The sequence below is a fragment of the Hetaerina americana genome, unplaced genomic scaffold, assembly GCF_022747635.1.
Source record: "Hetaerina americana unplaced genomic scaffold, ioHetAmer1.1.p SCAF_10, whole genome shotgun sequence".
Classification (NCBI taxonomy): Eukaryota; Metazoa; Arthropoda; class Insecta; order Odonata; family Calopterygidae; genus Hetaerina; species Hetaerina americana.
The window spans coordinates 75,331,484-75,359,426 of NW_027286070.1; the positions used below are offsets into that span (position 1 = coordinate 75,331,484).

Below are 27,943 nucleotides of genomic sequence, written 5' to 3' on the forward strand. Positions count from 1 at the left end.
GGCAAATGTTTCTACCATAAATTATTAGTATACCACATAAATATATAGCTTAGCTAGATACTTTGTTTCGATTATTGATCTAGATTATTATAAATCAATGGTAAGGTAAAATTCACAACATTGTACGATTTGAACTTCGACCACGCTTTTAACCCATTACGTGATTGGTTCGGTGGATGTGAGTCGCATTACATCTCTCTTTTTTGGTAGCACAAAAAACAAGTGAATAACGAAATTGATGTTTAACAACTTGGTCGAAGAACACATGAGTATCCGTATATCATTACCGCGGTGACGTGAAGTAGTGTTTATGAAAGCATATTTGAAACAATGGCAGATTTTGTTGATGAACTCTTCAGTGTATTTACGGAGCAAAGTACTCCGTTAAAAGCTTTTAAAAGTGAAGGCGACGATGCTGGATCGTCTCTTTCAAGGTAAGCGTTGAATTGTAGGTGTACTTATGAATGAGAATTGCGACAATGGGGTTTAATAATTATTTGATTTATAGTGATGTGCCATCCGTGGCTGTCGGCATCAAGAGAGATCTTGAGGATGACGAAGAGCTGTCCGGCAAAAAGCTAAAAACTGAATCAGCATTGGACGATGTAATGTGAGTTTTGAATAATGATTAGCTGTCTCATGGGTAAAATTTGAATTTTATTTCATTAAATGAAAAGTTTTCGCTTCCTTTGACGTGAATAGTTCTTCTTGGCAAATAATGTTGATGGAGTTTATGAGCGAGTTATTTGATAGAGACTGCCTTGTGAAAGAATATTTATTTTAAATTGTTAATGAGAACGGCCTTATTTGGCCTGTATCTTGTCATTAGTTTTATCATCAAGAGGCCAAAAGTACTGTTCATGAGAATCAACTGTGATAGCGATACTACTATGAATAACAACGAATTGTTTTCCATGTATTTCTATTATCCTCATGGTAGCTAGATAGGAAACTCTTGGAAGCCTATTTATGGCATTCTATAACAGTTTGAAATGCATTATTCATTAAATTTTCTGTTTCACTTGTTTCCAATAGTATTGATGAATCTCAACCTCGTATCAGAGTCCATACCGTGGAGACTTTAGAAGCATGTACACATGAAGTTGCTGTGCCTCCGGATATGGATTATCAGCCATTAAGAGCACCTCCCCCCGGATCCAAGCCTGCTAAGCAGTATCCGTTTCTTTTAGATCCGTTTCAAAAGGAGGCTATTTTGTGTATTGAAAATTCCCAGTCTGTACTGGTATCCGCTCATACTTCTGCTGGAAAAACAGTTGTGGCTGAGTATGTACTTTTGCTTCTTAACAGTCCTGCATGAAACATTACAAAATAAAAACTTTTTTCACAGCATAAAGGTAATGTTAATTTGTTCTTGATTCAAATTATTATGAAACTAAAGCCTGAACTTCACATTCAATAATAATTGTGAACTGACTTTTAATTATAACGTCTATAATGGTCTCAGTACATAGCGAATTATAAATTTTTTCAAATTACTTTGTAAAATCTCAGCAAGTGGTAAATCTTGCAATAAATTTATGGCTGATAAAAGATTCTCTGTAAAAGTAATTCCAATCCTTGAAAATTAACTCAAGGCTTTAGGAAACAGGGCCTTAGCAACTAAAAATCATTATGGCTAACATTTTTAATTTATGTAAACATTCCAATATATTTATATTTTTATTTATGAAATATGTACATGTACATTTTCTGAAACATTAATTTTGGTCGGATTATTGATACTTTTTCCTAATAATAATAGGTATGCAATTGCAGTGTCCCTTCATGACAAACAGAGGGTAATTTATACAACTCCAATTAAAGCTCTGAGTAATCAGAAATATCGTGAATTCTATGAGGATTTTAAAGATGTTGGTCTTATAACTGGAGATGTCACAATTAATCCCTCTGCAAGTTGTCTCATTATGACAACTGAGGTATGTTTTTGGACATATTATGTGGAATTTCGCAGCGCAAACATGAATTACTCTTTCTTAATTTTACACGAATGTTTCTGTTTACATCTTTGGAAGAAAATGATATGCATGCATTTTTACAGATTTTGAGAAACATGCTGTACAGAGGTTCAGAAGTGATGCGGGAAGTCGGATGGGTAATCTTTGATGAGATTCATTACATGCGAGACAAAGAAAGAGGCTACGTTTGGGAGGAAACATTGATTCTATTGCCTGACAATGTCCGCTATGTTTTCCTCTCGGCCACAATACCTAATGCTACCCAGTTTGCTGAGTGGGTTACTCACCTCCACAAGCAGCCGTGCCATGTGGTATACACAGAGTACAGACCAGTACCGCTTCAGCACTACATATTTCCTGCCGGAGGAGAAGGTATCCATTTAGTAGTTGATGAAAATGTAAGTTTTTTCTGAAATATCTTCTACTATTATGGAATAAGTAACATTATAACTTGAGCCAGTTTACAGATTAAGATGACTGATCGTCAATGCAGTAATCATGAAAATTACTGAAGGTTTTCCAAATAAGACAAAAGTATTAAATTACTCAGGTTTGCAAAACTGTTATTGGTATCAGGCTATCAGCTCAAGGATATGTGCTATGCCATAATCAGTAAATAAGGAAGAACTCAGGTTTACCCTGTTATAATTAGATTTTAACCATCCAATTCCCTTCTGTCAAATTGGATAAAATACCCAAATTGGTTGAATTTTTGCCTAATTATATTTATTCTTAAGAAATATTCTCTTCTGCAATTTTCACATGCAATGCAGAGAATGCATTAATGCATGCTTCATTCGTTTTCTCATTATTTTCTTGGAAACAAGAATTGATGAGACCTTATAGTATGTGTTGTAAAGGTATGAAATGCATTTTATTCCAAACTACCTTATTTTTCTCAAAGTGTATGTTAACATTATCCTATTAATCCATTTTGAAATTTTCAAGATTTGTAAGATCAGATAAAGTATATTTTCAAGTATAAAAACTTTGAAATTTTCTAAATACAATTATTAAAATGTCCTTATAAATTTAATTACATATTATTCTGCCCTGTCACATTTTTTATTTAAGTCAATTTCAGTATGTGTCTTCAAAATGAGACTTTGGCCTCCTCTCAAGCTCTTATTAGGGTCTAAATGTGGAATTAATATTCTTGTCAATTTTTCAATTTTTTTTTAATTTTGAGATATTTTAGCAGCTTTAGCCGAAGATAATTCATGAATATATTCAGAAAAAATTAGGAATCAATTGCTGTGCAGGCAATCAGAGCTCCGCATTTCTTTTAAATTTCGATGGGGAATATGAAATGTATTTTTTTGTTTAAATTGACATAGAACGATCCTAACTTTCCTCTGATTTATGAACCGTCTTAGTTCAAATCAGTGTTCAACTCTTTCTGCCAGTGAGCCAATCTATTGGTTGGTGTGGTAGTGCACGAAGAATGCCACGGGCCGATCTCTCGGCCGGGTAATTTTACGCTCACACCTTAACTTTTCTGTGTGTCGCAAAACTTGGAAATTTGTAGGTATCTGTTATGCTTTGTTATCATTGCTGACAAGTTTTCATTTTGAAAATGAATTAGATATTCACATTTTGGTTATTTGAAGGTAAAGAGTTTTCTGCATTGTGGCATGTCTTTTCCTGGAAAGCAGATGCCTTATCTACAAGCTTACATTTTATCAGGCGTCTCTTCCAAAGATGCTTGCCTTTGTATTACTGTGAGGTCTTCTTTGTAGCAAGCACTATTTACCTCATCCCTCTTGCCCTATACACTTTTCTGATGACACATGATAATTAATTTCAATGGAAATGAAACGTGGGATCGTAGATTTTCGTGGCATTCAGATGAAAGACTCTCCATTCTCGGGATGTCACCGCGTTGGTTATTTTTCTGACTACAGTTTCGCGCGTGTTCCAACAAGCATCTTCAGGTCGAAGTGCCGGGACGTTGTTTTGGCCACGTTTATATGTTTTACCTCTCCATCCCTGCTCTGTGATTGGTTGGAGGTTTCCCGCCAAATCCTTTTCCAGGCTCCTGATAGGCGGTAGCCATCTTCTCTGTTGAAGTTATCTTTTTCTTTGAGTATCTTGATCGATTCTCTTATTTGCCTGGGATAATATCTTCTCTCTTTGGATATTATCCAAAGCGAGACGGTAGGAGCCTGGAAAAGGATTTGGCGGGAAACCCCCGACCAATCACAGAGCAGAGAGGGAGAGGTAAAAAATATAAACGTGGCCAAAACAATGTCCCGGCACTTCGACCTGAAGATGCTTGTTGGAACACGCGCGAAACTGTTGTCAGAAAAACAACCTAAGCGGTGACATCCTGAGAATGGAGAGTCGGAAATGAAACATTTTATCTTCCCTCTGGCATGGAATTCTTGATAGGAGCCCTTTTGGTGTTGCTTAGGAGAGACTAGATGTGACAATGACTTCTCAATTGGTCACTCTTATATTCAATAAGGACTTACTTTGTCAAAGAACCAAAGGATATCTTCTTCCTAGAGTTCTCTATTTGATGGTCTGAATAGAGGAGAAGTAGTGGCTGATTCCCATGAGGATTGTGTGTGTGGACTTGCATGTTTCAGTATATTCAATGTAACTATTTAAAAATAATGTCAAAAGCATTAAGTTGTTTGTGTGAGCTCAGTAATAGTAGTATAAACTAATTATGACAAAGTTATTAATGTAAAAATACTATCAATGACCAATTTATCATCTGGAAGTAAAAGTTAAAATAAGAAAACCAAATTTTAAAATATTTTGTTTATAAATTTTTACAAAAGATAACACCATTGAATTTTTTTATTACACCTGTAACTATATAAAGGGTTTACACAAAAAATTAGCTAAAACACATTTGTATTAGGCTTTGCATAAATTTCTAAGGAGAAATCTATAAATTCATGGGAATAGCCGTGTCATTTTTCACCTATACTTAGGAAAAGAGACCGGCACTTAAACTTTAAATTGTACGGGCACGTTATTAATTTTGCCGGGTGTGAATAAAAACAATGACCATGACTTAGTGATCCATTTTATTGGTGGCTCCAGGAATGCGAGTTACAGTGTGGGAATCATATCTTCATGATATAATATTGAGTGGCTTGGATTTTTCTAAGACGGTTCAAAAGCCTACGCCTGACGTCCAATTTTGTTTGGATTTGCTCCCTGTCTATGTCACCGTTTCCATGGCAACAAATTCACGTGATGATGAAATTGAAAAAGCAAAATAGAAAAATTTGTGGGAGCTCAAAAGTTAAATAATACTCATAACCATGATGAAGTATGTTGATTAATGCTACTCCTGTTTAAGAAAATGACATTGATATCCTTAATTGATTCCTAAATATAGCTTCAAAGTAAACCTAACAAACTCCCTGGAATGCAATAATTAGGCTGAAATTTAGTATGTAGCTCTGTATTAAGTTATCGGGAGTAGAAGCTTGTGCAACTTTTGCGAGATATACTCAAATTAAATGAAGCTCAATATGATCATTTAATATTAGTTATTGAGCCGTGTTTCTGACTCGTAAAAGCTTCAAGCCTGATTGTTAAATGTGGCAGAAATTTCTGGGTGTTTTCATTTGGCTGGGATTGCTTATGATATAAAACTCAGTTGCTGAGAAATAGTGGAAAATGTAGTTTATGTAGCTTTATTTTTCAATCTAAAACTCATCTCATTAGACTTCTCATTTACCATCGTTTTCCAATGGTGTCTGTATTCCTTGTCCTATAATGTTGGGTGGGGTGGCCTGTAGGATAATTTTCTGCATTATTTAGGACAAGAATTCATTTGAAATATTTTTGTTTATCTTCCAGGGTCAGTTCAAGGAAGATAATTTCAATACAGCAATGGCGGTCTTGCAGAATTCAGGAGATGCTTCCAAGGGTGACACAGCGATATTAGGAAAGGGCCGTGGAGGTGGCAACAAGTCAGGAAATGAAACTAATTGCTTTAAAATCGTGAAGATGATAATGGAAAGGAATTTCGCTCCAGTGATCGTCTTCAGCTTCAGCAAAAAGGAATGTGAAGCATATGCTGTGCAAATGGCATCTTTGGATTTCAACAATGGTATGAACTAGATAGAGTTACCGAATGACTTCTAATATCCACGGAGCATAACATTGTTGATACTTTTTAGGGACAAAAGTGTCTTGTTATTAAAATGTTGCGTACTTGTATGAATTTTTTCCTCAAATTAACAAAATCAGGTTTTTCTCTTTGCATGGGGATTGCATAGTGCAGTGTATTTTTGTAATGTCGTTAAGAATTATAATCATGTGTTATTTTTGCTTAATCCGCCCAATAATCTTTCAGACTATATCATACGAAGGAGTAGGTGCTCTTTGCTCCTTTAATTCTCCTGAGGGAACTCCGGCAGAAAGGAGAGCCATATTGAAAAGAATAAAATTAAAGATAGAGGGCTTGGGCAATTGAGATTTACATAAAACAACCGCAATCACATTATAAGACACTCATATTACTTTGACTACCGAACATGTGCTACAATGAAAATGAAGCAAGGGCAATATTGAATGCAGTGGAATTAGTGATGTCATGGTGGTGTGATGACATTAGAAATTGCATAATCCATTACTTTTTGTTGTTCATTTTATGTACTATGTTAAAGTAATTGTGATGATTGTATGTATATTTCATTAAGTGAAAATTAATTTGCTCTGAATACCTCAATTTTAAAGTGTAAAAATCATCCACGTTGACTGGGACCAGGACCCACTGTTCTTTGCATTGAGTTGGCCATGTTAGTTGCTTTAAATTGTTGATAATTTAAGTGGTGCAAATATCATTGAAATAATTTTCAGAAAACTGTCTTGCAGTTTCATTAGCTCTTACCAATAAAAAATGGGGAGTGTGTTTCGAACATTCTTTTGTGAATGACTGAACCTAATTTCTGTAGAGGTTAAATTATGCACCATTCTACCTTGGGTCTGCTCATTCATCATATGTATGGCATAGATAATAGAAATTATATTTTAAATGTAATGTTTTTTGTGTTACAGCTGAAGAAAAGTGTTTGGTAGATGAGGTTTTCAATAATGCAATGGATGTTCTATCTGAAGAAGATCGTCAACTTCCTCAAGTTGAGAATGTTTTGCCATTGTTGAGAAGAGGGATTGGCATCCATCATGGAGGTATAAAAATATTTACTACTTATTATCTTTTTAATTTGCATGATTAATGTCAAATTTTTTTTCGTGATAGAGAAACTTACTCCCAACTGATAGAGATAGTTCCTTGCGTAATCAGACGAGTGGTGATTGTTTGTCTCTGATTGTGGTGTTTTAGTGGAGGACTGAGAACTATCGAAGATGGGATTTAGGTCCATCACTTGGATGAGAAATCAAACTGACAGCTCCTCAGGCACCCGGAAAGGTCATCTCCCTCCCCAGACTGAGTGACCAAGGGAGATTCTCTTCCTGAACTATGGATTCCCCCTCCCTCTAAGCCCACTTAATCAATTAGAGGGAGGTCATTAGAATATTATTTATTTAGACTCTGGAATGTGTACCGTGCTCATCTCATACTTCTGGCATTACTTGGTGCCAATGCTGAAGTGGTTGGCATATGAGTGTTTTGCTTGGAGAGCCACATTCATCCAAAATATTCTTGTGGGGTTTTGATAGCTAAGGTCCTTTGGTTAGTGTTTATTTAGAATACAACAATAGGTAGATGACCTTTTTATTGTATAAATATCCTCAGTTTTGTAATATATATTCGCTAAAAAGTATCTGGTTTCATGTTGAGTGCATAACTTTTCCATTTGTTGCTCATTCATTTCCTTGCTATGGTGAATACTTTGATACTAAGTATTAGTGGAATCAACTAGATGTCCTAAAGGTAAAGTAAAACCAAGATTGAAGCTTTATTGATCATTAAATGGAAATTCTCGGCTTGAATAATGCCAAATTAGGAGATAATCTGCAGAATAGTGTATGATCTGGATGAGCAACTTGAAGAAAAGGTGGTTTAGTTTCCGGAATACACATTTCCATCACTTACAAACAGCCATAAATGATTTGACGAAATCATTGTCATATTTTTCAGAATTAAGAGAATCATCAAACCATATTTGACAGAATATGGGTTGAATTCCTTGCTCTGAGATTTGCATAAAATATAAGTGTCACATTAATATGTATTTTAACCACATAAATTGTATTTCTTGAGACCTGAAGGTGAAGGACAAAACACTACCATTCTCTCCACCATTATCGATTTCCGCACACAAATGAAAGTGGTTTGATAAAATCGAATTTGAAGATAATTGAAACAAGGATGCCGAGGATTTGTTGTGTTCATTTGACATGCACCATTGAGAACAAAACCCATAACTTTTTATCAACTATTTACGAATATGTAGGTGATTGTGGCTCGTGACACCCCCTGCCTTTTGAAAACATTTTCATCCGAGCAAAAGGGGAATGTACAAGTGTATGGTAATGCCATACTATATCCAATGCAATGCATTCATTAGTAGCTACCTAGTTGAAAGAGGTTGAGGACCAAAAGTTTATAATTAAAAAAAATCTTCCAAATTTAATTTCAATGAATTATGCTCTATACTGTAATTAATACTGCAGTTTGTATTGAATGTGCTATGCTACAATGGCCAACTACTTCATTCTGGTTGTCTCATAACCAAAATTATATTTTTATGACAAATATTGTCAAATTGTTGGTGATGAAAATCACAATAATTTATATAGGCTATTTCCTTTGAAGCATGGCATGCTAAAAATGTAATATTTAATTTCCAATTGCAAATATGTATAGTTACCTTTGTTGGTCAGACTTTCTTATAATAAAATTGTAGTGTAAATGGATTTATGTACATTTGTGGGGAGTTAACCATGGTAAATATCACCCTGTGATAACCTTTTGTTAAGATAGAGGATTTAATTTATTCAAGTTAGGTAAGTTAGAGAATTGGCATTTCAGTAGTTATATAATAAAACCCAGAATTATGAGCAACACACATAACTATTCTTTGTTCAAAAAAGTGAAATAATAAAGGTGAGAAGACTTGTTCGTTGGTCAATAGTGGCAAAAAATCAATGAATCCACCATCGTGCTTTTTCCAACTTCAGTTTATTTGAAAATTGAGGGAAAAGTGGATTAATTTTTATTGCTATACCATAAAGTATGTCTTTAAAATTGTGTTTATGATGTTTATATGTTTAAGATTATATGTGTTTAAGATTTGATGTTCAGTTAGGTACGTATTCATTATTTTCATGCTAATCATTCTAATGGTACTTGGCAAAAATCATTGAAAAAATCTACTCTTTATCTCTGATTTTTGTTCTTTGCTGGTGGGAGGAACAGTACTGTATTAGTTAAATTAATCTGTGCAATAAATATACAAACTGAGGTCAAAAACACTATTTTGCAAAATTTAGTCCACATCAATTTTGTCTCCTTCTTCAAAGTACTCTCCATTTGTTGCTGTGCGCTTATTCCATCTTCTTTTCCACTCTTGAAAGCACCCTTGGTTGTCCTTGGCAGTTAGGCATTTTAGTTTTCTTGTTATTTCTTGCTGTAATGCATCCGCGTCTTCCCAGTGATGTCCCCTCATCACTTTTCTGGAATGGGAAAAGGTCGCAGGGGGCAAGATCTGGCGAATGAGGGTGATCAGAGGTGGTGATTGAATTTTTTACCTGAAACGGGCGAACAATCATTGCTGAATGTACAGGTGCATTGTCATGGTGGTGAAGGATCCAACAATCTTGTTCGGTTAAAATAGCGTGCACTGTTGATACAAGGGAGAACCCAAAAACAACAGGAATGTTGTTACAGATTCTTTAGTTCTCAATATATTTACATTAAATTTTGTTCACCTTCAAAGTATTCCCCATGGACCAAAATACACCTCTCCACACAGTTCTTCCATTGTTCGAAGCATTTCTGAAATTCATTTATCGGGGTGTCCTTTAGAATGCCGACGCCGGGTTTCTCTCCACCCTTCATCCTTTCCTATCCATCCCCTATGGCGCAAATGACCTTAGCTGTCGGTCGCCTCCCCTCAAAACTACTACTACTGCCTTCTAGCGATTTTTGTTTTACCTCCTCCATAGAGTCAAAACACTTTCCTTTCGTGTTGCTTTTGAGTCTGGGTAACAAAAAGAAGTCACAAGGAGGTAAATCTGGAGAGTAGGGGGGGTGGGCCATCAATGTCACGCCGCTGTTAAACTGCATAATGGAGAGGGCGGTGTGAGCCGGTGTGTTGTCATGACGGAAGAACCAGTCTCCTGTGTGCCAAAGATCTGTTCTAGAATCCTCTGATTGAACTCCATGGCACCCCAGACATCTCACAGAGTTGATCAATGGTTCTGCGACGGCCTTCACGAATGAGGGCATTGATTTTGTCGACGTATCTTGATGTTGGAGGGTGGCCTGAATGGGGTTGGTAATCAATTGACATTTCACCATTTTTAAAACGGGTAAACGACTCGTAGACTCTGGTTTTGCTAAGGGCAGCTGCCCCGTAAGCAGTCTAGAGCATCACAATAGTTTCCGCGGCCGATTTACCCAACAGGAAACAAACTTTTACGGCAGTGCATCGCTCTTGATAATCCGCCATCATGTTTTTCGCCGAAATGAAAACAGCTGTTTCCCTGAAACTGCTCTCACGGATGGGCCGATCCAGTCACAGCGACGGCGCTGCTCATACTGATGCCGGAGGCATGAGCCTGACATACAACCAGCCGAACAAAGCCTTCCCCCACTCTCGCTCCCCACCGCAGCCCAATTTCCATTACTTTTGGATCCCCCCTCGTATTCCTAAATCCAGTTCATCAGCTATCATTAGGACAGTTTTTCGATGGCCAGTAAGGACGAGGGATTGCGCATAATCAATGTTGTCGTCAGCACAGGTGGTCGAAGGTCGTCCTGACCTTGCATCATCCGTGGCGTCTTGTCAGACATCTTTAAAATGCTCAATCCACTTGGAAGTGGATGTTTTCTTCCTAACATTATCACCATAAACAGCTGTCAATCTTTCAGTGATTTCTTGATACTTTTTACATCACTTCCCTGAAAAACTCCATGATTACGTGCATTTCCATTTTGGACAAGCAGTTAAAACAAGGACAACGGAGACTTACAAAACTGACGCCATACGCACTGCTTGACAATCCGCCAAGCGCAGAAGGAGCCTGGCTCCTCCATGGGTCTCAGGAGGCAACTAGCCAGTGTGTGTTCCCCTATAGTCCACCTCACAGCTGTCAGATCGCACCAGTTGGCGCATTTATTGCACAGACCAAGTATAGTGTTTAGTTGGGCAGCATTGCATACTTGCTGTTGAGGTTACATCATTTGCTTCTAAGTTGAAATTTTTTTGCAAAGCTTGAATGTGGTTCTCACATTTTTTCACTCTGATAATTACTGTGTTCCCCTTAAATCATAAACAAATAATGTAGGAGCAGTATCATATTTCATCAAAAAATGAGTAATACTGCTTTTAGTTGTATGCTTTACTTGTCATCTTGAGTTATTTAGTTACAAATTTAACCGATGTTATGTTGCATAGTTTCTTTGTTAGTTCATAAAGTTTAAATTATTGTTTCTGATATTCTTCAGAGGTTAAAATTATGTAATGAAATTTTCATGACTAGATTTATATTACTACATGTCTGCCATAAATCTAACAAAAAACTGTGTGTGTTAAGAATGAAGAGATTTTATGACTCTTTGCTTTCCTTGTGTAGGATTGCTGCCAATCCTCAAAGAGACTATAGAGATCTTATTCTCGGAAGGACTGATCAAAGCCTTATTTGCCACAGAAACATTTGCAATGGGACTCAACATGCCTGCAAGGACTGTACTTTTCACGGGTGCTCGTAAATTTGATGGCAAGGACTTCAGATGGGTACGTTTGGTATTAGTCAGGAAAGCTGTTATCTTTAATTCACAATGATATAAATTTATTGGAGTGCTTATCCTTTGTCCATTGTAGTTAACGTCAGGAGAGTACATACAGATGTCTGGCCGAGCCGGAAGAAGAGGCCTGGATGAGAAAGGAATTGTCATATTAATGGTTGATGAGCAAATGGGATCTAGTGTTGGAAAAGAAATAGTTCGTGGACTCCCCGATCCGATCAATTCTGCCTTCCATCTAACTTACAATATGGTCCTTAATCTACTTCGAGTGGAAGAGATCAATCCTGAATATATGTTGGAGAGGTCATTTTTCCAGTTTCAGAACTATGCAGCTATACCCAATCTGTATGACAGTAAGTATTGAATTCAGCAGTTCTATTATTTCTTGATAGTATTTGGTATTGCAGGTATGTGATTCTTTCCTTCTCTCTGTGGTTTTATATGCCAATGACAAAGAAGCCTTCCACTTGGAGAAGGCTCTAAGGGTCCTCCACCGGGTCAGCTCCTCCATGGATTACGCCATCATTTCTGAAAGCAACTCGTTTTCTGAAACATTGGCATCATCGATGGAGGAACTGACCCGGTGGAAGACCCTTAGAGCCTTTTCCTCAGTAATATGCCAGGAAAGCAGAAGATCATACTGCAAGCCTTCCCCTTCATATAAAAATATGAATCCCACCGTTAAATATGCAAGAAGTCTGGGATTGAGGTATATACTGAGTGGGGTGGGATGATGTTTGGGAACACCTGAATGCAGAGTGCCCAAAAATTCAAGACAAAATCTCCATCTGGCTAACTTGCATACTGTTGTTAGTAAATTTTCTACCAAGTTTTCTAATGAGAAATAATCATAAAAGTGGAATTAATGCAATACAGGAATTAATTATTGAGTTAAATAATTTTGTTTCATTGATTAACTCAGTGGATGTGGTAGTCCAGGGGTAGAGCCTTGTACTATTGACCTGAGGTCCCTGGTTTAATTCCTAGGCAAGCCTCTCAGGGTACCCTCAGCTGGAGGTTCCAGGATTTTCCAGGTACCAGATTTTCCTGGGAAACCTCGGTCTGTGCATGGAAAGGAACTGGACCTCACACTCTGATGTGTGAATTTTGCACAGTTGGGCTTAGTATTGGGTGAACTTTATGCCATGGCCTGCCAATGGTTTTTTTTATCAACTTGAACTATGTGCATTTGTACGATGTGAGGAAAGCTCTTCAGCAATTACATGAATGAATTGCAGAAGATATTGGAAAGGATTTAAGTAGTGGAAGGATTAGAAAGGACAGAGGGAGGTCTCATATTAACATCTACATGCAGATATGAAAACTAAGACCTTAAAGAGGTTGGAATAAAAAAGAACAAAGTGTAAAGCTGCACTGAGTCATTTTTAGTATCAATTAACATGGAATATAATGGCAACCTGAAAAACCAATGTTGTTAACAATAAAGTGTAAAATGTTGAGGATCCTGAGCTTTAGTCTAATGGAGATGCCTTGTGAAGAGCAGAGGATGTGTCCGAGGCAGCATGCATAAGTAATCCTCTGGAAATATTTTGAAAAAGCTTTCTAAATTTGGCTTGATAACCATTAAGTCCTTGCTTATAGTGGCAACATGAATCGTGTTGAAAATAATCTTAGTGTCATCATTTGTTGGTGATAAAGTCTAGGATTGATTTGGCATAGCACCCCGTGAACCTCTTGATTTATTTTCCCTTATTATGATTTATACATTATTTGTTTCATAAGGGTTATCCTCAAAAATCATAAAAGTATAGATTATGATAGAGTAAGTATGTTACTGTGGCTGACGTACCCTTAAGCTCAGTAGTAAGCTGCTTAGATAATGAAGAAAGCTTTAAGATCCTCTTTGGATATAATTTTTCCACCGCCTACAGTCATTTTCCCATGTTTGCATTCTCCTCCGTGGGCAATTGAGAGTCATTGAAAAGAAATAAGAGCTGAAAAAATTAAATGCTCACCTCTCTCTTTGAGCTTCATCAATGTGAGATAATTGTCTTGACAGCTTGCTCAAAGCATTGAAATAAGTTTCATGAGTAAATCATGCTTGCGTTCACGTCTCATCATGTATAAATTTTATTGCCTAAATGTTACCACAAATTAAAATGAATACAGTATGTTTGTAATATCGTTGTTATATGTGAAACACTAATAATTGAAAAATAGGTAGTTCTACAGTTGTATAGTCTAATCTGATAAAACTTTAACAATTACCTAAGGGACTTACAAATTTAACATTTTGTTTTAATTTTTTTAAGGCTATTAAAAACCTTTTTAACTAATACCCTCCTGAGTTATTTTTTTTAATATGCATTAGTCCGAAAACAGCACTTTGACCTTTACATCGAACATTGATATAACAATTTGACAATTAAATGTATGAGGGAAAACCACCTAGGCGGGAATCAAACCCACGACCTCTGGTTTGGCAGGCGAGGACGTTATCTCACCGCCACTGGGGCCGGCTAAAGTTATTATAGAGCTGTCAATATTTTTTTTAATTTTGTGGGAGTACTTGGAGGTTTTGTTTAGGTGACTTCAAAAGCTCTATCTCCTCAGTGCAGTGCCTATAGGTTTGTTCATTATTTCTCATCTGTTGTGTGTAACTTTCATGTTAGGAAATGTAGCGATGTTAGAATGAGTGATGCAGAAAGGGCGTAGGTTTTTAGAGATGGCCATGATGTTGAGCTGAACCAGAATGGCATGAATCAGGGATGGGTGGTTCCATTGTCATTAGGTGTCATCCATTGAGCTGATTTCCTAAACTTTGGGGCATCAGAATCTTATTTTACTTTTAGCGTCATATTCCTATGAAACCTGCCATTTATTTGGGTGCCTACAAATGAACTTCTGATTAATACACCAGTTATTAAAAATTAAGCATCATTTTGACAGTCAGCTTCACTGGAATAGCTTTTTTATGCAAATGTTTTAAAGGGCCCCTGAGAGGATGACGGGTTTATTGGTTAGAGTCCACACCATATCTATTAACCCATGTCCCCTTGTTTGTAGTAATGCTTTTAGTGAATCTTTTATTGGTGTTTGTGAGTTTCAAGTTTTTGAGTGTTAGTGCAGGCACGTGGCTTCCTCTGTTCCTTTGCCAGTGAGCTCCTTAAAACTTTGCCTGTGGCACTGTGCACTTTGAAACCTTTTGTCAGAATCAGTTTACATGGCCCATTGAAAATGTTGCAGTTCTTGGTTGTCTCAGCTGTAGTTAAATTGCAATCATTTTGCCTGGTAGTATGAACTTCTCCATGCTATTGTGTATTAATGATTTTGTCTTCATTAAAAATGAAGATAAATTTCATTGTGTTCTTGCCTTCGAATTATATGCCTCAAACTCCTTTTTAATGTGTAAATGATGTATCATATCATTCGTATAAGCATGGATGACATTGATAAAATTCTGCAAAGGCTTCCCAAGTTTCTCTTCAGCATGTCAAATCAATTCAAATTTTTCTCAAGAAAGTCAGCCATGACCTCTCTCTCGGGTTGAATCTGAAAAATGTTCCCAGCCATTCAAAGTCTAGCATAAATAATGCAAAATTTAAGCTGTCTCCCTTTGATTCAATGGACTTCCTCATCAGGCGAGTCAATGCCTCTTCAGATCCACTGTGGTGGCATTGACAGTGTTGCACCCGAGCAAATTCTTGGGAATTTTTTCAAACAGTTTTTCTCTCTTTGATTTTGGCTGAAATATTCAAACTGAGATTAAATCAATGTGTAAGTTGTTGATGTTTTTAGTGTTTTTGCATATGCTTGTTTTTGCACTTTTAGAATGTATTGTATTTTTCAATTTTTTTGTAGAAGTCAAATCCATACAAAATGATCATGATTCGATTGAAATACCAAGAGAAGACGAAGTGGCCTCATATTACAGAATTCGTACTCAGCTGGACAATTTGAGTTCTCAGTTTCAAAAATACATCACTCAGCCTCAGCATATAGTTCCATTCTTACAACCTGGCAGGATGGTAAAGGTAATGAAACAATAGATTTTTTCCTCTCGAAATAATATTTGGTGTGACTATAACAATTAACAATTTTCCATTTATGCTAATTATGAGATTAGCTCTCTCCCATTTAACTTAGCTAGAAAGCCCATCTAGAATTCCCCAGTCAAGGAAATTCAATTCCCTCTCTCCTTTCATACTAAATTCGTGCATGGCGCATGCGAATGGTGGCATTTCCCTTCTCTTATTCAAAATTGGTTCATCAGTTTTCTTAAAAGTCATTATAATTTTTTATTCCATCTGATGGCTACCAGTGGGTTAAAATATCAAATGATGGTGAAAATAAATCCTTGGAAATACAATTATGGCCCAAATACAATGTGATTTTAATATGGATTTTTATGAACCTTAGTAATTTGTTTTGGTGCCTTGACAATTGAGGTCGTTAGCATTAAAACGCTTAGGTTATTAAATAACTTTTTTGTAAACTAACACTGTAAGTAAGTAACACTGGTGTAATCTCATTAGTGGATAACACAGTCCTAATGTAAAAATTCTAAAAGAGTCTGCCCAAGATCAAAATTGCAGTGACGTTGGAAAATTTTGTTATGCAAGCCTTTTTGCATGTGAGAAAAGTCACATATGAAGTTGGAATTACACTTCTTAATCTTCTTTTTTAAACCAATCCCTGTTTACTTTTACCATTGCATTTCAAAATGAATTACCAAGCCCCATATTTGATGAGCTCAGTTTCTGCACTAGTTTATTGCTTTTACTACAGGACTGGTCCAATCTGAAACTGTAGGAAATCATATTTCCCTTGTTTTCCACCCAGTTGAAGGATTTCTGTTCTTTTGGTAATTCAGTACACTTATTGTTCCTCATCACTTTCATAAGCCAGTGCTTCTTTAAATTCTTACATTGTGGGGATCTGAATTCCCATTAACGGGGACATTTTCCATATTTTAAACCTAAGTAACATAATTAAACTAAATGATGTCTTTTTGTGTTCTCTAAATTTTGATTGTTTGAGGAAAATTAATGTCTTACTGTAGTATTTGTATAACTTATTTATAAAGGCTTAGTGAGCTAACATTGAAAATTTACTTTCCTTCCAAATTCATAGCATCTGGGACTGCCTCTCAAGGGCACCAGTCTTACCTCAAATCCTTGACAAACAGTCATAAATTTATTATTCAATGTTCTAAACCACATGCTATGAACTGTGGAATAGTGATAAATTTTGTAATATATTTATTGTAATGGAAAGTTGTGCATTGTTAGTTTACAGAGAAATATAAAGTGGCTTGAAGCTTGTGATGAAGCAGGCCTCTTATCTCCAAATGGTGGTATTATCCTCCATTATAAAATTATTATTCATTATTTTTCACTCTTCACGCTTCTTTGGCTGATATCCTACCTATGTGGAAGTAGTATTCTATGAATAAATATGCAGTTATGTAGGAAGACTAGTATTTTTGTAATCTCCCGGTAAATTTGATCACGGTTGCATAAAATTGTAACCAAAACAATTTTTTTGCGATGCATAAGACTTACCTCTATCTTTTGATAGCATTGAGAATATTGATTACATATTTACTAGTGGATAAATGAAAAACAATAATAATAATTTATTTCCCCAATCGATAAATACATAGTATGGTAGATAGATAGAGCTCTTTATTTGGGCGAAATTGAGACCAAATGGTCCCTTCTTCCATTTAACCCATCGTCGTTTACATATTATATTAGGCATTAAACTTATAGTTACATTCATACAGGATTGCACCCAAAAGGTGCTCCTATGGTATAGGCTATGTCAGGAACTACAGTAGCGAAATAATTACTTGCCAGAAAAATAAAAGAATGCCCACATGCATAATTATGTGCACAATATAAAATTCAGTATTACCCAGGATTGATGTAGTGATTCACACTGTCAAAACATTTTTCATTTAAGTACATAAACAATTTCTTTTTAAAAATAGGAAGTGACTTCTCATTCTTTAAACTAACGGGAAGCTTGTTGAACATTTTGATGCTCAGAGAACGAGGTCCCTTGGTCATTATTGTCATGCTACCAGATACTACACCCAGGTGTTGTCCTAGACTCATAGGTTTATGTGCCATTACTATTGGATAGGAATAGAGCCATGTTCTTTTTTATACAAATTACTGAATTATAAATGAATACAGAGGGGAGTATTAACATAGCAAGGCTTTGGAAGAGTGGTCTACCATGGGCTCTATAGGGTTCATTGCACATGGGCCTAAGAAATTCCTTTTGAATAATAAATATTTCACTTAACTTAGTTGATGACCTACTTCCCCAGATTATGAAACCATATGATACAAGAGTCATTAATAACTTCACCGTTACTCGTCAGGCTGAGAAGTACTTTAATTAGAATGGCAGGTTTTTGCAGAGAGTGTAATGGCCGGAGTTTCATTGAGAATAAGGTCATTCCTATAGCACCACGGGCCGTTGTCAATGCTGTAATTATTGTTTCACATTGTTTAGGATGCACCTGTGATTTTTCTGGTGAGAATTTGCAAAAAATATTTGAATCAGACAGAAATAAATCAAAATATTTTAATGTAAGCATTTAATATGAAGAAAATGGAACTGTTGAATTAAGAATTAGCAGCTGCCTCAATGCTTATTCATTGTAGAATCCCAGAAATGCATCATCACTGCTGCTAAATCATTGCCAAAAAAATCCTTTTTTTCCTCTTACGCAATGCCATCCACACTTCCATCTAGCACATTACTAATGCCACAGTTTTAAAAAGGTGTAATAATAGTCTTACTTTTAACTTTCTGCCAGATCTTTTTCGAATAATCACAGACACTAGAAGTTGACGGTCATTTCATTCTTCACATCGGTGTTACATCTCGAGTTGGTGCCCTATATTTCTTATTCTTGTGGCAGTTTTTGTTATATTGTAGTCTGATATGTATGCACAGACAATTTTTGTGAATTAAATTCATACACCTTGACATTTTCCCAGAAAACTCAGCAATAGAAATACTTCAGTTAATTTTTTCTCTTCAATTAAAATCATTTTTGTTGAAACAGTAATCCTGTTCTTCTTGTGATTTATTATCCAATTCTTAAACATGTTCCTTGAGCTTTGGACAATTAGTAGCTCATGGATGTAAAGTGGTTTATACCACGTTTATTGGCAGAAGCATATTTAATTAGCTGAGGAGTGACATCTATGGGGATTTAATTAAGGGCTGTTCAAAAAGGAACTTCTATATTACAAAAAAAATACTTCTTTAACAAATTATTGGTCAATGTCCTCTTCAAAGTCATCTCCTTCCCAACGGATTGTGCACTTCTCTCAACGGTATTTCTACTTGTTGAAGCAGTCCTGTAACACTTCTTCTTCTAATTCTCTCTCTCTTAAGTGTTTCATAACCCCCTGGTAGTACTCCATGTTGACTGTCTGGCCTTTGGTATTCGTGAGGCACGACCCCTTTCCTCACTTCCATCCCAAAACAGTGATTTTATCAAAATTTGTGATAAAGGCAAGCATTGTTTTTGCCTGATGCAGGAAAGATGCTTAATAGTAATAATTTTTCCTAGTGAATTCGTTTGCATATATGTTTGAATTATTCTCTCTTCAATTTTATGTGATTTGATAGGTTTTGATTTGATTTGATTGTCAGTTTGGTAAGTCATCCCTTATTTTATATGACTTTTTAAATGATAATATTCTGAATACAAAAGGTTGACTATTGGTAATGTAAACTGTTTCATCAATAATGTTTTGTTCTACTAGTGATATAATTTAGGATTGCTATTCATTGTTTTATATTGTCATGTACGCTATTTATGGTATGTAAATGTATGCCTTACATTATGAATTCTGATTCTTGCAATATATAATTCATATTACTTTTGTTTATTATTATTTAAAAATGATATTTTTCTGATATTCTGGGCAGATTGAAGATCTCGTGTGGGTTTCTCCTTCACTCTCTGATAATGCCCCTAAATTGTGTGTTGTCAATAATGCGAGGGAGACCTATGCTAGTTTTTTTTACATTTATTTCAATGTAATTTCTATCTTTCTAGCTTTGAACCAAATAGGAAGGTGTAATTATAGTTCAATGAAACAATTTCAGAATTATAAATCATTCGCCATGGCCGTTTGCTTCTTGCAACATCTTGTTCCCTTAAAGCCCCCAAAACTTCCGAGTGCAAGAGGATGCCTCGGTAGCTTAGCTGGCTAAAGCGCTCGGCCAGACATGGAGGAAGGAATCTGGGTTCGAATCCCAGTCAAGCTGGATGATTTTTACACTCTCAAATTGTAGCATTGTAATGCACACTTACCGGATGACTCTCCGTTAAAAGTTACTGTTGTGACATCTCCCGCAGTTTCTTGGAATTTGTATGTTTAATAAATCCATTATTAAACAGTACCTGTAACTCTTTCTTATGTTAAAAAATTTTGAAATACATCATAATGCTTATCCAATTTTGTAAGTACCAATATATAATTTCAGTGGTGTAAGATAGCTAATGAAATGTCTGGTATCATGCACGGGTTGATCAAAAAAAGACTGGACTGATTTTATAACTTGTTTATTTCGACGGATACAGCTTAATCGAACTCGTCGCCCTCAAAGTACATGCCTTGCTTGACGACACACTTTTGCCAGAGTTTCTTTCAGCTCTCGAAGTCCGCCTGGTAAGCCACCATAAGGATCCTCTTCAGATCCGCCGTACAATTAGTTTAAATGTCCATCATAGAGTTGAATCGGCGCCCTTTCAAGGTAGATTTTAACTTTGGAAAGAAAGAAAATGTTTTAAGAAAATCCGGGTGGGCATTCATGACTGTGGGCATGACCTGACTAAGCAATTATCCAAGGTGACCATCCCCCCAAAATGCATTCTAGTCTCCTTCGACGTCAGCAACTTGTTCCCTAGTGTTCCCACCAAGCAAGCCATGACTCTGGCAGAAGAACTGCTTTTGAGAAAGACTGTCCCCTTCCCGATAGTCAGTGAAGTATGTGCAATGATAAATACTTGTGTCTCACAAAATTACTTTAAGTTCAATGGTAAATATTTCGAGCAGCCCGACGGTTTAGCCATGGGATCACCTCTTTCACCATTACTAGCAGACATTTACATGGACTATATTGAAAGTGAACTGTTCTCGTCAGGGAATTCCCTGCTGAAAAATGTGTTATGTTGGTATCGCTATGTGGATGACATTTTGTGTGTGTGGACAGGCTCGCATAGACAACTAGACAGCTTCCTACAATTTCTAAACTCCCGAAATAAATCAATCAAATTCACCATGGAGAAGGAAACCCACGGAGTCCTTAACTTCCTTGATATAACAATTTCTAGCAGGAACCGAAAATTAGATTTCTCCATTTTCAGGAAGGACACCCAAACCGATCAAATCATACACGCAAAGTCCAGACATCATTTCCCTCAGAAATTGGCGGCCTTCCATTCGATGCTACATCGGTTGCTAAACATCCCCATGACCCAGGAAAATGTAAACAAAGAACTCCAAATAATTAAATGCATTGCCCACAATAACGGTTACCGAACTCAGTTAGTAGATAAATTGTACAAAAAGAAAATGGAGAAAAGGGCTGTAAAATTAATCTATAGCACCGCCCCCGAAAGAGACAACACGGCCAAATGGCAAAGATTCCTTTTTTTAGGAAAGCTGTCCCTGAAAGTCACCAGTAGGATACCAAGGGATAGATTCATACCCGCTTTTTACAATAAAACAAATTTAAAAAACTTAATAACCAACGGGAAGGAAAAAATCCCAGATCTAGAGAAGAGTGGAGTATACAAACTCTCCTGTGAGTGCTCAGCCGTTTACGTGGGGCAAACGGGAAGGAAATTCAAGGAAAGGCTCAAGGAACACCAAGCTTCCTTCAGAAACAAGAATGGTGCGTCCCAATTTTCAAAACATCTTTTGGATAACGGACATTCCAGTGATTTTAAGCTGGAAATTATGCATGTGGAAAGAAAAGGACCCCGGATGGACGCGCTCGAACAGATGGAAATCATCAAGAGTGAAAGGACCAAGTGCAAAATAGTTAACGACGTATTATACACCTTCAGATCTCCTCTCCTCGACCTTTCACTCCCACATCAACCATTTCCCTCCAACAGCCCCGAGAACAAGGGGGCCCCCCCCCCCCGTTCTCCTTCCTCTTTCTACCTGCCTGCCCAAAGGACTAACCGTCCCCACCCACTCTCCGACCAAATTACACCCCGTAATCCCTCCCCCCCCTAGCCATACTGACCAATAACTCTGTCCCTTACTCCTTCACCACATATGTTCAGCATTGCAAGGGTATATATATGTGTGTATATTTCTGAAATAATTACCTGATGATGACGATCCTCGTCGAAACCCGGTCGTAAAAATAAAGTTTGTGTGGAAAAACTAAGTATTTCTTATTCATTATGAATCGTTTCCACAAAGTGACGGCGGATACTATACAGTATATTGGTGTATTTTGTCATGAATTGTAAAGGTTTGCTTGCTGTCAATTTCTTTTTCAGTTCTCCATATGTTGGCTCTCATACTGTTGAAAACTTATTCTCTCTCTCCATCAACATCTCCCTGCATCTTTGGTAACCGGCAACCTGTCAACATCTTCTTCATTTATCCTCTCTGCCTATTACAAATTTCACCGCTAATACCCCTCTTCACTCATTATCTTCTCTCATTAATCTTCCCCTTTTATCATTTTCTCCTGCATCACAAAGACCATCTGCAATCATCCTCTTGCCTAAAAAAAACAATTATAAACAGAGCGCAGCTATTCTCCACTAATGTCATTACCAGTCTGTTCATAAGTCTCCTTGACAGGAATCAGTTATATATTATATTCATTCCTGGTGTCACCTGAATATAAAAAATGGCCATCCAGCTTCTTGAGGATACATTAATTTTTTTATAATTAATCTTCATCCTATATGTACTTCTCATACCAACCCTATGAAACATAAATTATTACATTTGGCTGTGTAGTTATTGCTTGTCTGCAAATATTCATTGTTTTATGAAAATGCACTCTGAATGAGTGATGTTAAATGTAGTTTTATGGGCATTTCGTGATGTGAGGTCAAAATCATGAAACACATGTTAGACTACATCGCTTAGACCATTAAATGCAAAACTACAAACCATAAGGTGCACCATGTAAAGCTATGTTGTAAAACATGCTACATATGTGGGTTTTCTCGAAGAACTATAACAACCTGTAATTTTTGTTTTTTACGTCAATGTCAGTTTCAAAGTTCATATTAAACCATACCTGGCAACAGATAAGTTTATGTTCACATGAAGATCCTATACCAAATATGTGGTATCACCATCACACAGCTCCATTTAAAAGAGTTTTCATGAGCATACTATGAGTAACGCCATTGCCATAATTTGCCTTTTTCCAAACTATGTTAAAAATTTATAGCCTATGCTAATACTAACCCCTTCCGCTGTGCAGGGATGTATTGACGAGTGGAGAGCCCCAGCTCTGAGCAAGGGTCAACCCTAATGAGGGCTGCCTCTGCATGAGACCCCTTAAAAGGGTTTCAAGCTGGTAGAGATTGTGCACAGCTCTCTATTTACTATCCACAAGCCCCATTAATTCCTTGATGGTGACAGTTTTATGCTTATGAAATATTTTGCATTGAATTCAGGAATGAATACAAATACTGTAATTTCAGGAATGATCAAGCGACGTCATTTAATATGAATCATTAAATTTGATGTATTTTATTATATTTTGGTTCTAGATAAAAAATGAAAATGATGACTTTGATTGGGGTATTGTGATAAACTTCAAGAAGAAAGTTGAGAAAGGGAAAGGCAGAGGGCCTGGGAGCTCAACTTGTACTTACGTGGTGGATGTGCTGCTTCATGTTGCCAAAGGAACTGGACCGACGGCATCTGCGAGGTACAATTCTATGCTAATAAATGTAATAAAACTCATCAGAGAGATTGTGCTTGCGAAATATTCCAAAATTTTATTCCCAGCATCAACATTCGTATAAGCTGTCAAATTTTAACTGTTCCTTTTTCCTTGTTTATTCAAACAATTGTCAGATTAATTTGAAATTTTGTTTTGAAAGCAGCTCTTTGAAAGGGGCATTGTGTAATTAATATTGGTTGATAATGCATTGTTGAGCGTGATGATTCATGGGCAGGAATATAAAAAAAAGATTTGATTTTGAGTGCCAATGCTGAAACAATACCTTTTAAGTGTAAATACCTTTTAAGGCTCCTTTTCATTTTAAGACTCTGAGATTTAAGTAATACATGTGCCGTGTAATTGTCCAATAAGGGAAAACGGGCCAAACGGAGACTGTATACTATAAGACATTACTATGTAATTGACATGTTTTGTTGAGTGATAATGTAATTGCAGTAAAATCTCGATTATCCATGCTCAGATTATCCATTTTTCAGATTAACCATGCTATTCTCTTTCCAGCAGGTCAAAATTTCAATAAAATCACAGTTGTGAAGATATTGGATCAAATGCTTTGAAATTTCTTTTAACTTTTTTAAAAACTTTCAGGAATAGAACGCCTTGGCTTTCTTAAAAAATTTTAATTTCTTGAAATCAAAAGTTTTCTGTAGTATTTAATGATTTCATTTAAACATTTTTGTATAATCCTTACTTTCCCATTATTGTTTCTCTCGGATTCATTAGCCCTGAGAATTCCATCTTCTCCTTTTAGGCAAAGAATACATAAATATATAGTTTTACTGTGGGTGGCGGTAGTCCAGGGGGTAGAGCGTTGGACTGCTGACCAGAGGGGCCCGGGTTCGATTCCTGTGTGAGGCACTCTGGGCACCTGCAGCTCCACCCAAGCTAAAGTGATTTGGCGGGTACCAGATCTTCCTGGGAAACCATAACCGGCACAGGGAAAGGAACTGGCCCCCCTACCCTGATGTGTGAATTTTCACACGCCGTATAGGGCTTAGTACTGGGTGATCTCTACCATCACCTACCAAACCGACCTTCGGGTTGATTACTGCGTTTATGGTTTATAGTTTTACTATGCAACAAATTAAGCACACGGCATTATTTTAATCAGTATCATGAAAGAAATGTGAATCTGTCCCAATGATCCTTTGCATTGGCTTCCTCTTAGCAAAATCCACCTAGGAGTCATGTTATTTAATGTCCCCATGCATAGAGCATACTCCTCATAGCACTCAAAGTGGGGATCAGAATACCTCTAAAACATCTGCAAACCATCAGGATTCAAACCTAGGCCCTCAGGGTGGGGAACCAGTGCGCAAGACCCTGCACCTGCCTGATCTGTTATCACTTTAATTACTCTGAAAACATTAGTTGCACTGGCTTTGTGGGCTTAGGACAGTGCATAGAAGTCGGAGTTCACCGATTCGTGAACATGCCTTCATTTTTCTATTCTATTCTAAATCTTGCAGCAACGAGTGCTTCATTCCAGAGCATAATGAAATAAAATACATTAAAAATTTGCCATGCCAATTTGACCGGCATTTTAATGGCAAATATTGGCTGAAAAACATCATCATGAATTTGCTGGCCAAATGAGGAGTCCTAAGTATTTTTTCTCCATTTCTTTATTTTGAACCCTTGAATTTCAAAATAGAAAGTTTTGGCTCTCTTTACTGCAGTGAAGTTCACCCCTCCAAAAGTCTAGTATTAGCTGATCATGCTGGTACCTGATTTCAAATGCATTTAAGCTAAACCCCAGTGCTAATTTCTAAATGGGAAAGGTTTTGTTTTGAGAGTAAACAATGCAAGAAAAAAGCTAAAACTTATGTTTTAACATGCACTAAATGTTTTTTCCAAATTTACTACATTGTTTTAATTTTAAAATACATCTAGGGCTTTGGATATTCTAACCATTACTATCATTAATAAACAACAATTTTACAGCTACTGTAAAGTGTTTGAGGGTTAATTTTGTTTTTCTTTTTGTATTCTTTCATAGTGGCGGAGTAAGTTTACAACCTAAACCTGCTCCGAAAGATGAAACTGGGGAGATGGAAGTGGTGCCTGTGTTACTCGAGCTGGTCAGCCAAATAAGCTCTGTTCGGCTTTATTTTCCCAATGACCTTCGACCTGCTGACAATCGAATGTCTGTTCTCAAAACCATTAAGGTAAAAATTTCAATTTTATGCTCAATGAATAATATTTTCACATTCACTTATTGCACATTATTTCACTTATTACACCTTTAACTTGGAGGCCACAAATATTCTGTCAATCCTTCTTGTTCAATAGTTTCTTTTTAAGGACATGGGGTACTATCTATTACCTTCATTTGTTTAACATGACTATCGAGATACCACTGACTACGTAGTTGAATCAGTAATAATGTGTTCTTATTAGATAGTTTTCTTTAGTAGCTTTTTCTACTGGCATGCCTACGTCAGTGCCTGTAAAATTAAAATCTTTCCCTCTGTTGTCATACTGTATTTCCTTTAGTGTTCGCATATTCTGCATCTTTAATGCTAGCATTACATTGTTATTACATCTTTCCCTAATATTTGGGCATATTATCTATCTTCTGTGCTCAGTATGCCAATGATTAATTTCCTTATAAATACATATTTAAATTTAGAAAAACAATTGAGGTACTTAGTTTTCTTGTTATACAGTGTCTGAATTCTAGAATTTTTTTTGGCTAATTCTAATAATAGAAACATATTTGTGTATTTTTTGTAGCAAGTGCGTAAGCGATTTCCTAAAGGGGTCCCGCTGCTTGATCCAGAGAAGGACATGAGGATAACTAATGATGACTTCTTGTCCATCGTCAAAAGGATTCGTGCTTTTGAGGAGAGGCTGTATTCTCATCCTTTGCATGGTGACCCCAAGCTGGGTGTTCTGTATGACCTCTACTCCAGAAAGATGAAGGTATGAATTATGAATTTCACTCTGATCCCAGGTAGCTCGTAGAACCTAGATTTGTAGAGTTGGTCTTTGGCCTCGAGTAGAAGCCAATTTACACTTGTAATATGCATAAGCTGTGGTTTAAAGTATATGCAGAAGAGGGTCACGCTGGCAGTTGCGAATTGCAGCGAAGGTGTGTTTACCAGAGGTGGATCATCTGTGGCATAATTGCACCAAAGGTCGCATTGCGCACTACTTAAGCATTAATTGATTCTCAATACCCGTACAAGTTTGTTTGCTGCTAAAAGATTTCTTGTTGGTGAATAAACACAGACTAATGAAATGTTCTCCAAGCTAAGACGGTCATTAGTTTTTCGTGCCCTATGACATGAGAGATGCTTCTTACGCAGTCAAATGAAAAAGTCACTGCAGCATCATCAAATTGCAGTTAAATCATGTAATAATATCGGGATTGTTCTATTTTTTCAGGTTGGGAATGAACTGAAAGGAACAAAAATGGAATTAAAAAAAGCAAAATCCCTCCTTCAAATGGATGAGCTCAAGCACAGGAAGCGTGTGCTGAGGCGTCTTGGCTATTGCACTGCTTCAGATGTTATAGAAATGAAAGGAAGGGTGGCTTGTGAGCTTAGCAGGTAAAGTCATTGGTTCATAGATAATTGAAATATGCTCTGATATTTATTTTAGTGTACTTTAATGTAAATAGTAATAAATTCAAAGAAACTGCAGGGGACAGTACTGTCTGTGGTTGTAATTGTAGTGAAGTCATCCACTTTGGTGCATCACAAAGCAACAATGCCCAATTGTAAGAATATTTGACCTGAATTCTGGTAAAGGGAAATGACTTTTAAGGGTTGAAATTGTTTCATTTTCTACCAATTGATTTTATACCTTATGTTACCATTTGTCCCTCCCCGGACTACTACCTTGATGTGGTGGAAGGGCTTGCACGTTCCGATGACCACTATAGCTGTGCTGGCAGGAGTAATAAGAATTGCTCCTGGTAGGGTCACCCATGCCAGATAGGTCGAAGGTTAGGAGCCAGACAAAAGGTAGTCCATGCAGCATCTGTTCCTCAGTGAGGCAGCTGCAATGGCGTCTGACCCCAGTGGGGCGGCCAGTAAGTGATGGTGTCACGTTAAAAACACTATTGAGGAAGGGAACAGGAAACCACCTCAATTATCAT

General features: G+C 36.7%; 1 protein-coding gene across 1 annotated transcript in view; it reads left to right on the top strand.

The window, feature by feature from the left end:
* The first annotated feature begins 265 nt into the window (after positions 1–265).
* The window catches only part of Mtr4 (exosome RNA helicase Mtr4), a 37,367-nt gene continuing 9,689 nt past the window's right edge, over positions 266–27,943 (top strand). Inside the window, exons 1-14 of the mRNA XM_071598905.1 lie at positions 266–434; positions 509–610; positions 1,036–1,284; positions 1,763–1,937; positions 2,060–2,374; positions 5,802–6,054; positions 7,005–7,136; positions 11,712–11,872; positions 11,960–12,236; positions 15,706–15,878; positions 23,642–23,802; positions 25,838–26,006; positions 26,575–26,763; positions 27,229–27,392. Coding sequence (XP_071455006.1) covers positions 331–434; positions 509–610; positions 1,036–1,284; positions 1,763–1,937; positions 2,060–2,374; positions 5,802–6,054; positions 7,005–7,136; positions 11,712–11,872; positions 11,960–12,236; positions 15,706–15,878; positions 23,642–23,802; positions 25,838–26,006; positions 26,575–26,763; positions 27,229–27,392 — 2,624 coding nt within the window. The 5' untranslated portion in view covers positions 266–330. The remainder of the gene's footprint in view (positions 435–508; positions 611–1,035; positions 1,285–1,762; positions 1,938–2,059; positions 2,375–5,801; positions 6,055–7,004; positions 7,137–11,711; positions 11,873–11,959; positions 12,237–15,705; positions 15,879–23,641; positions 23,803–25,837; positions 26,007–26,574; positions 26,764–27,228; positions 27,393–27,943) is intronic.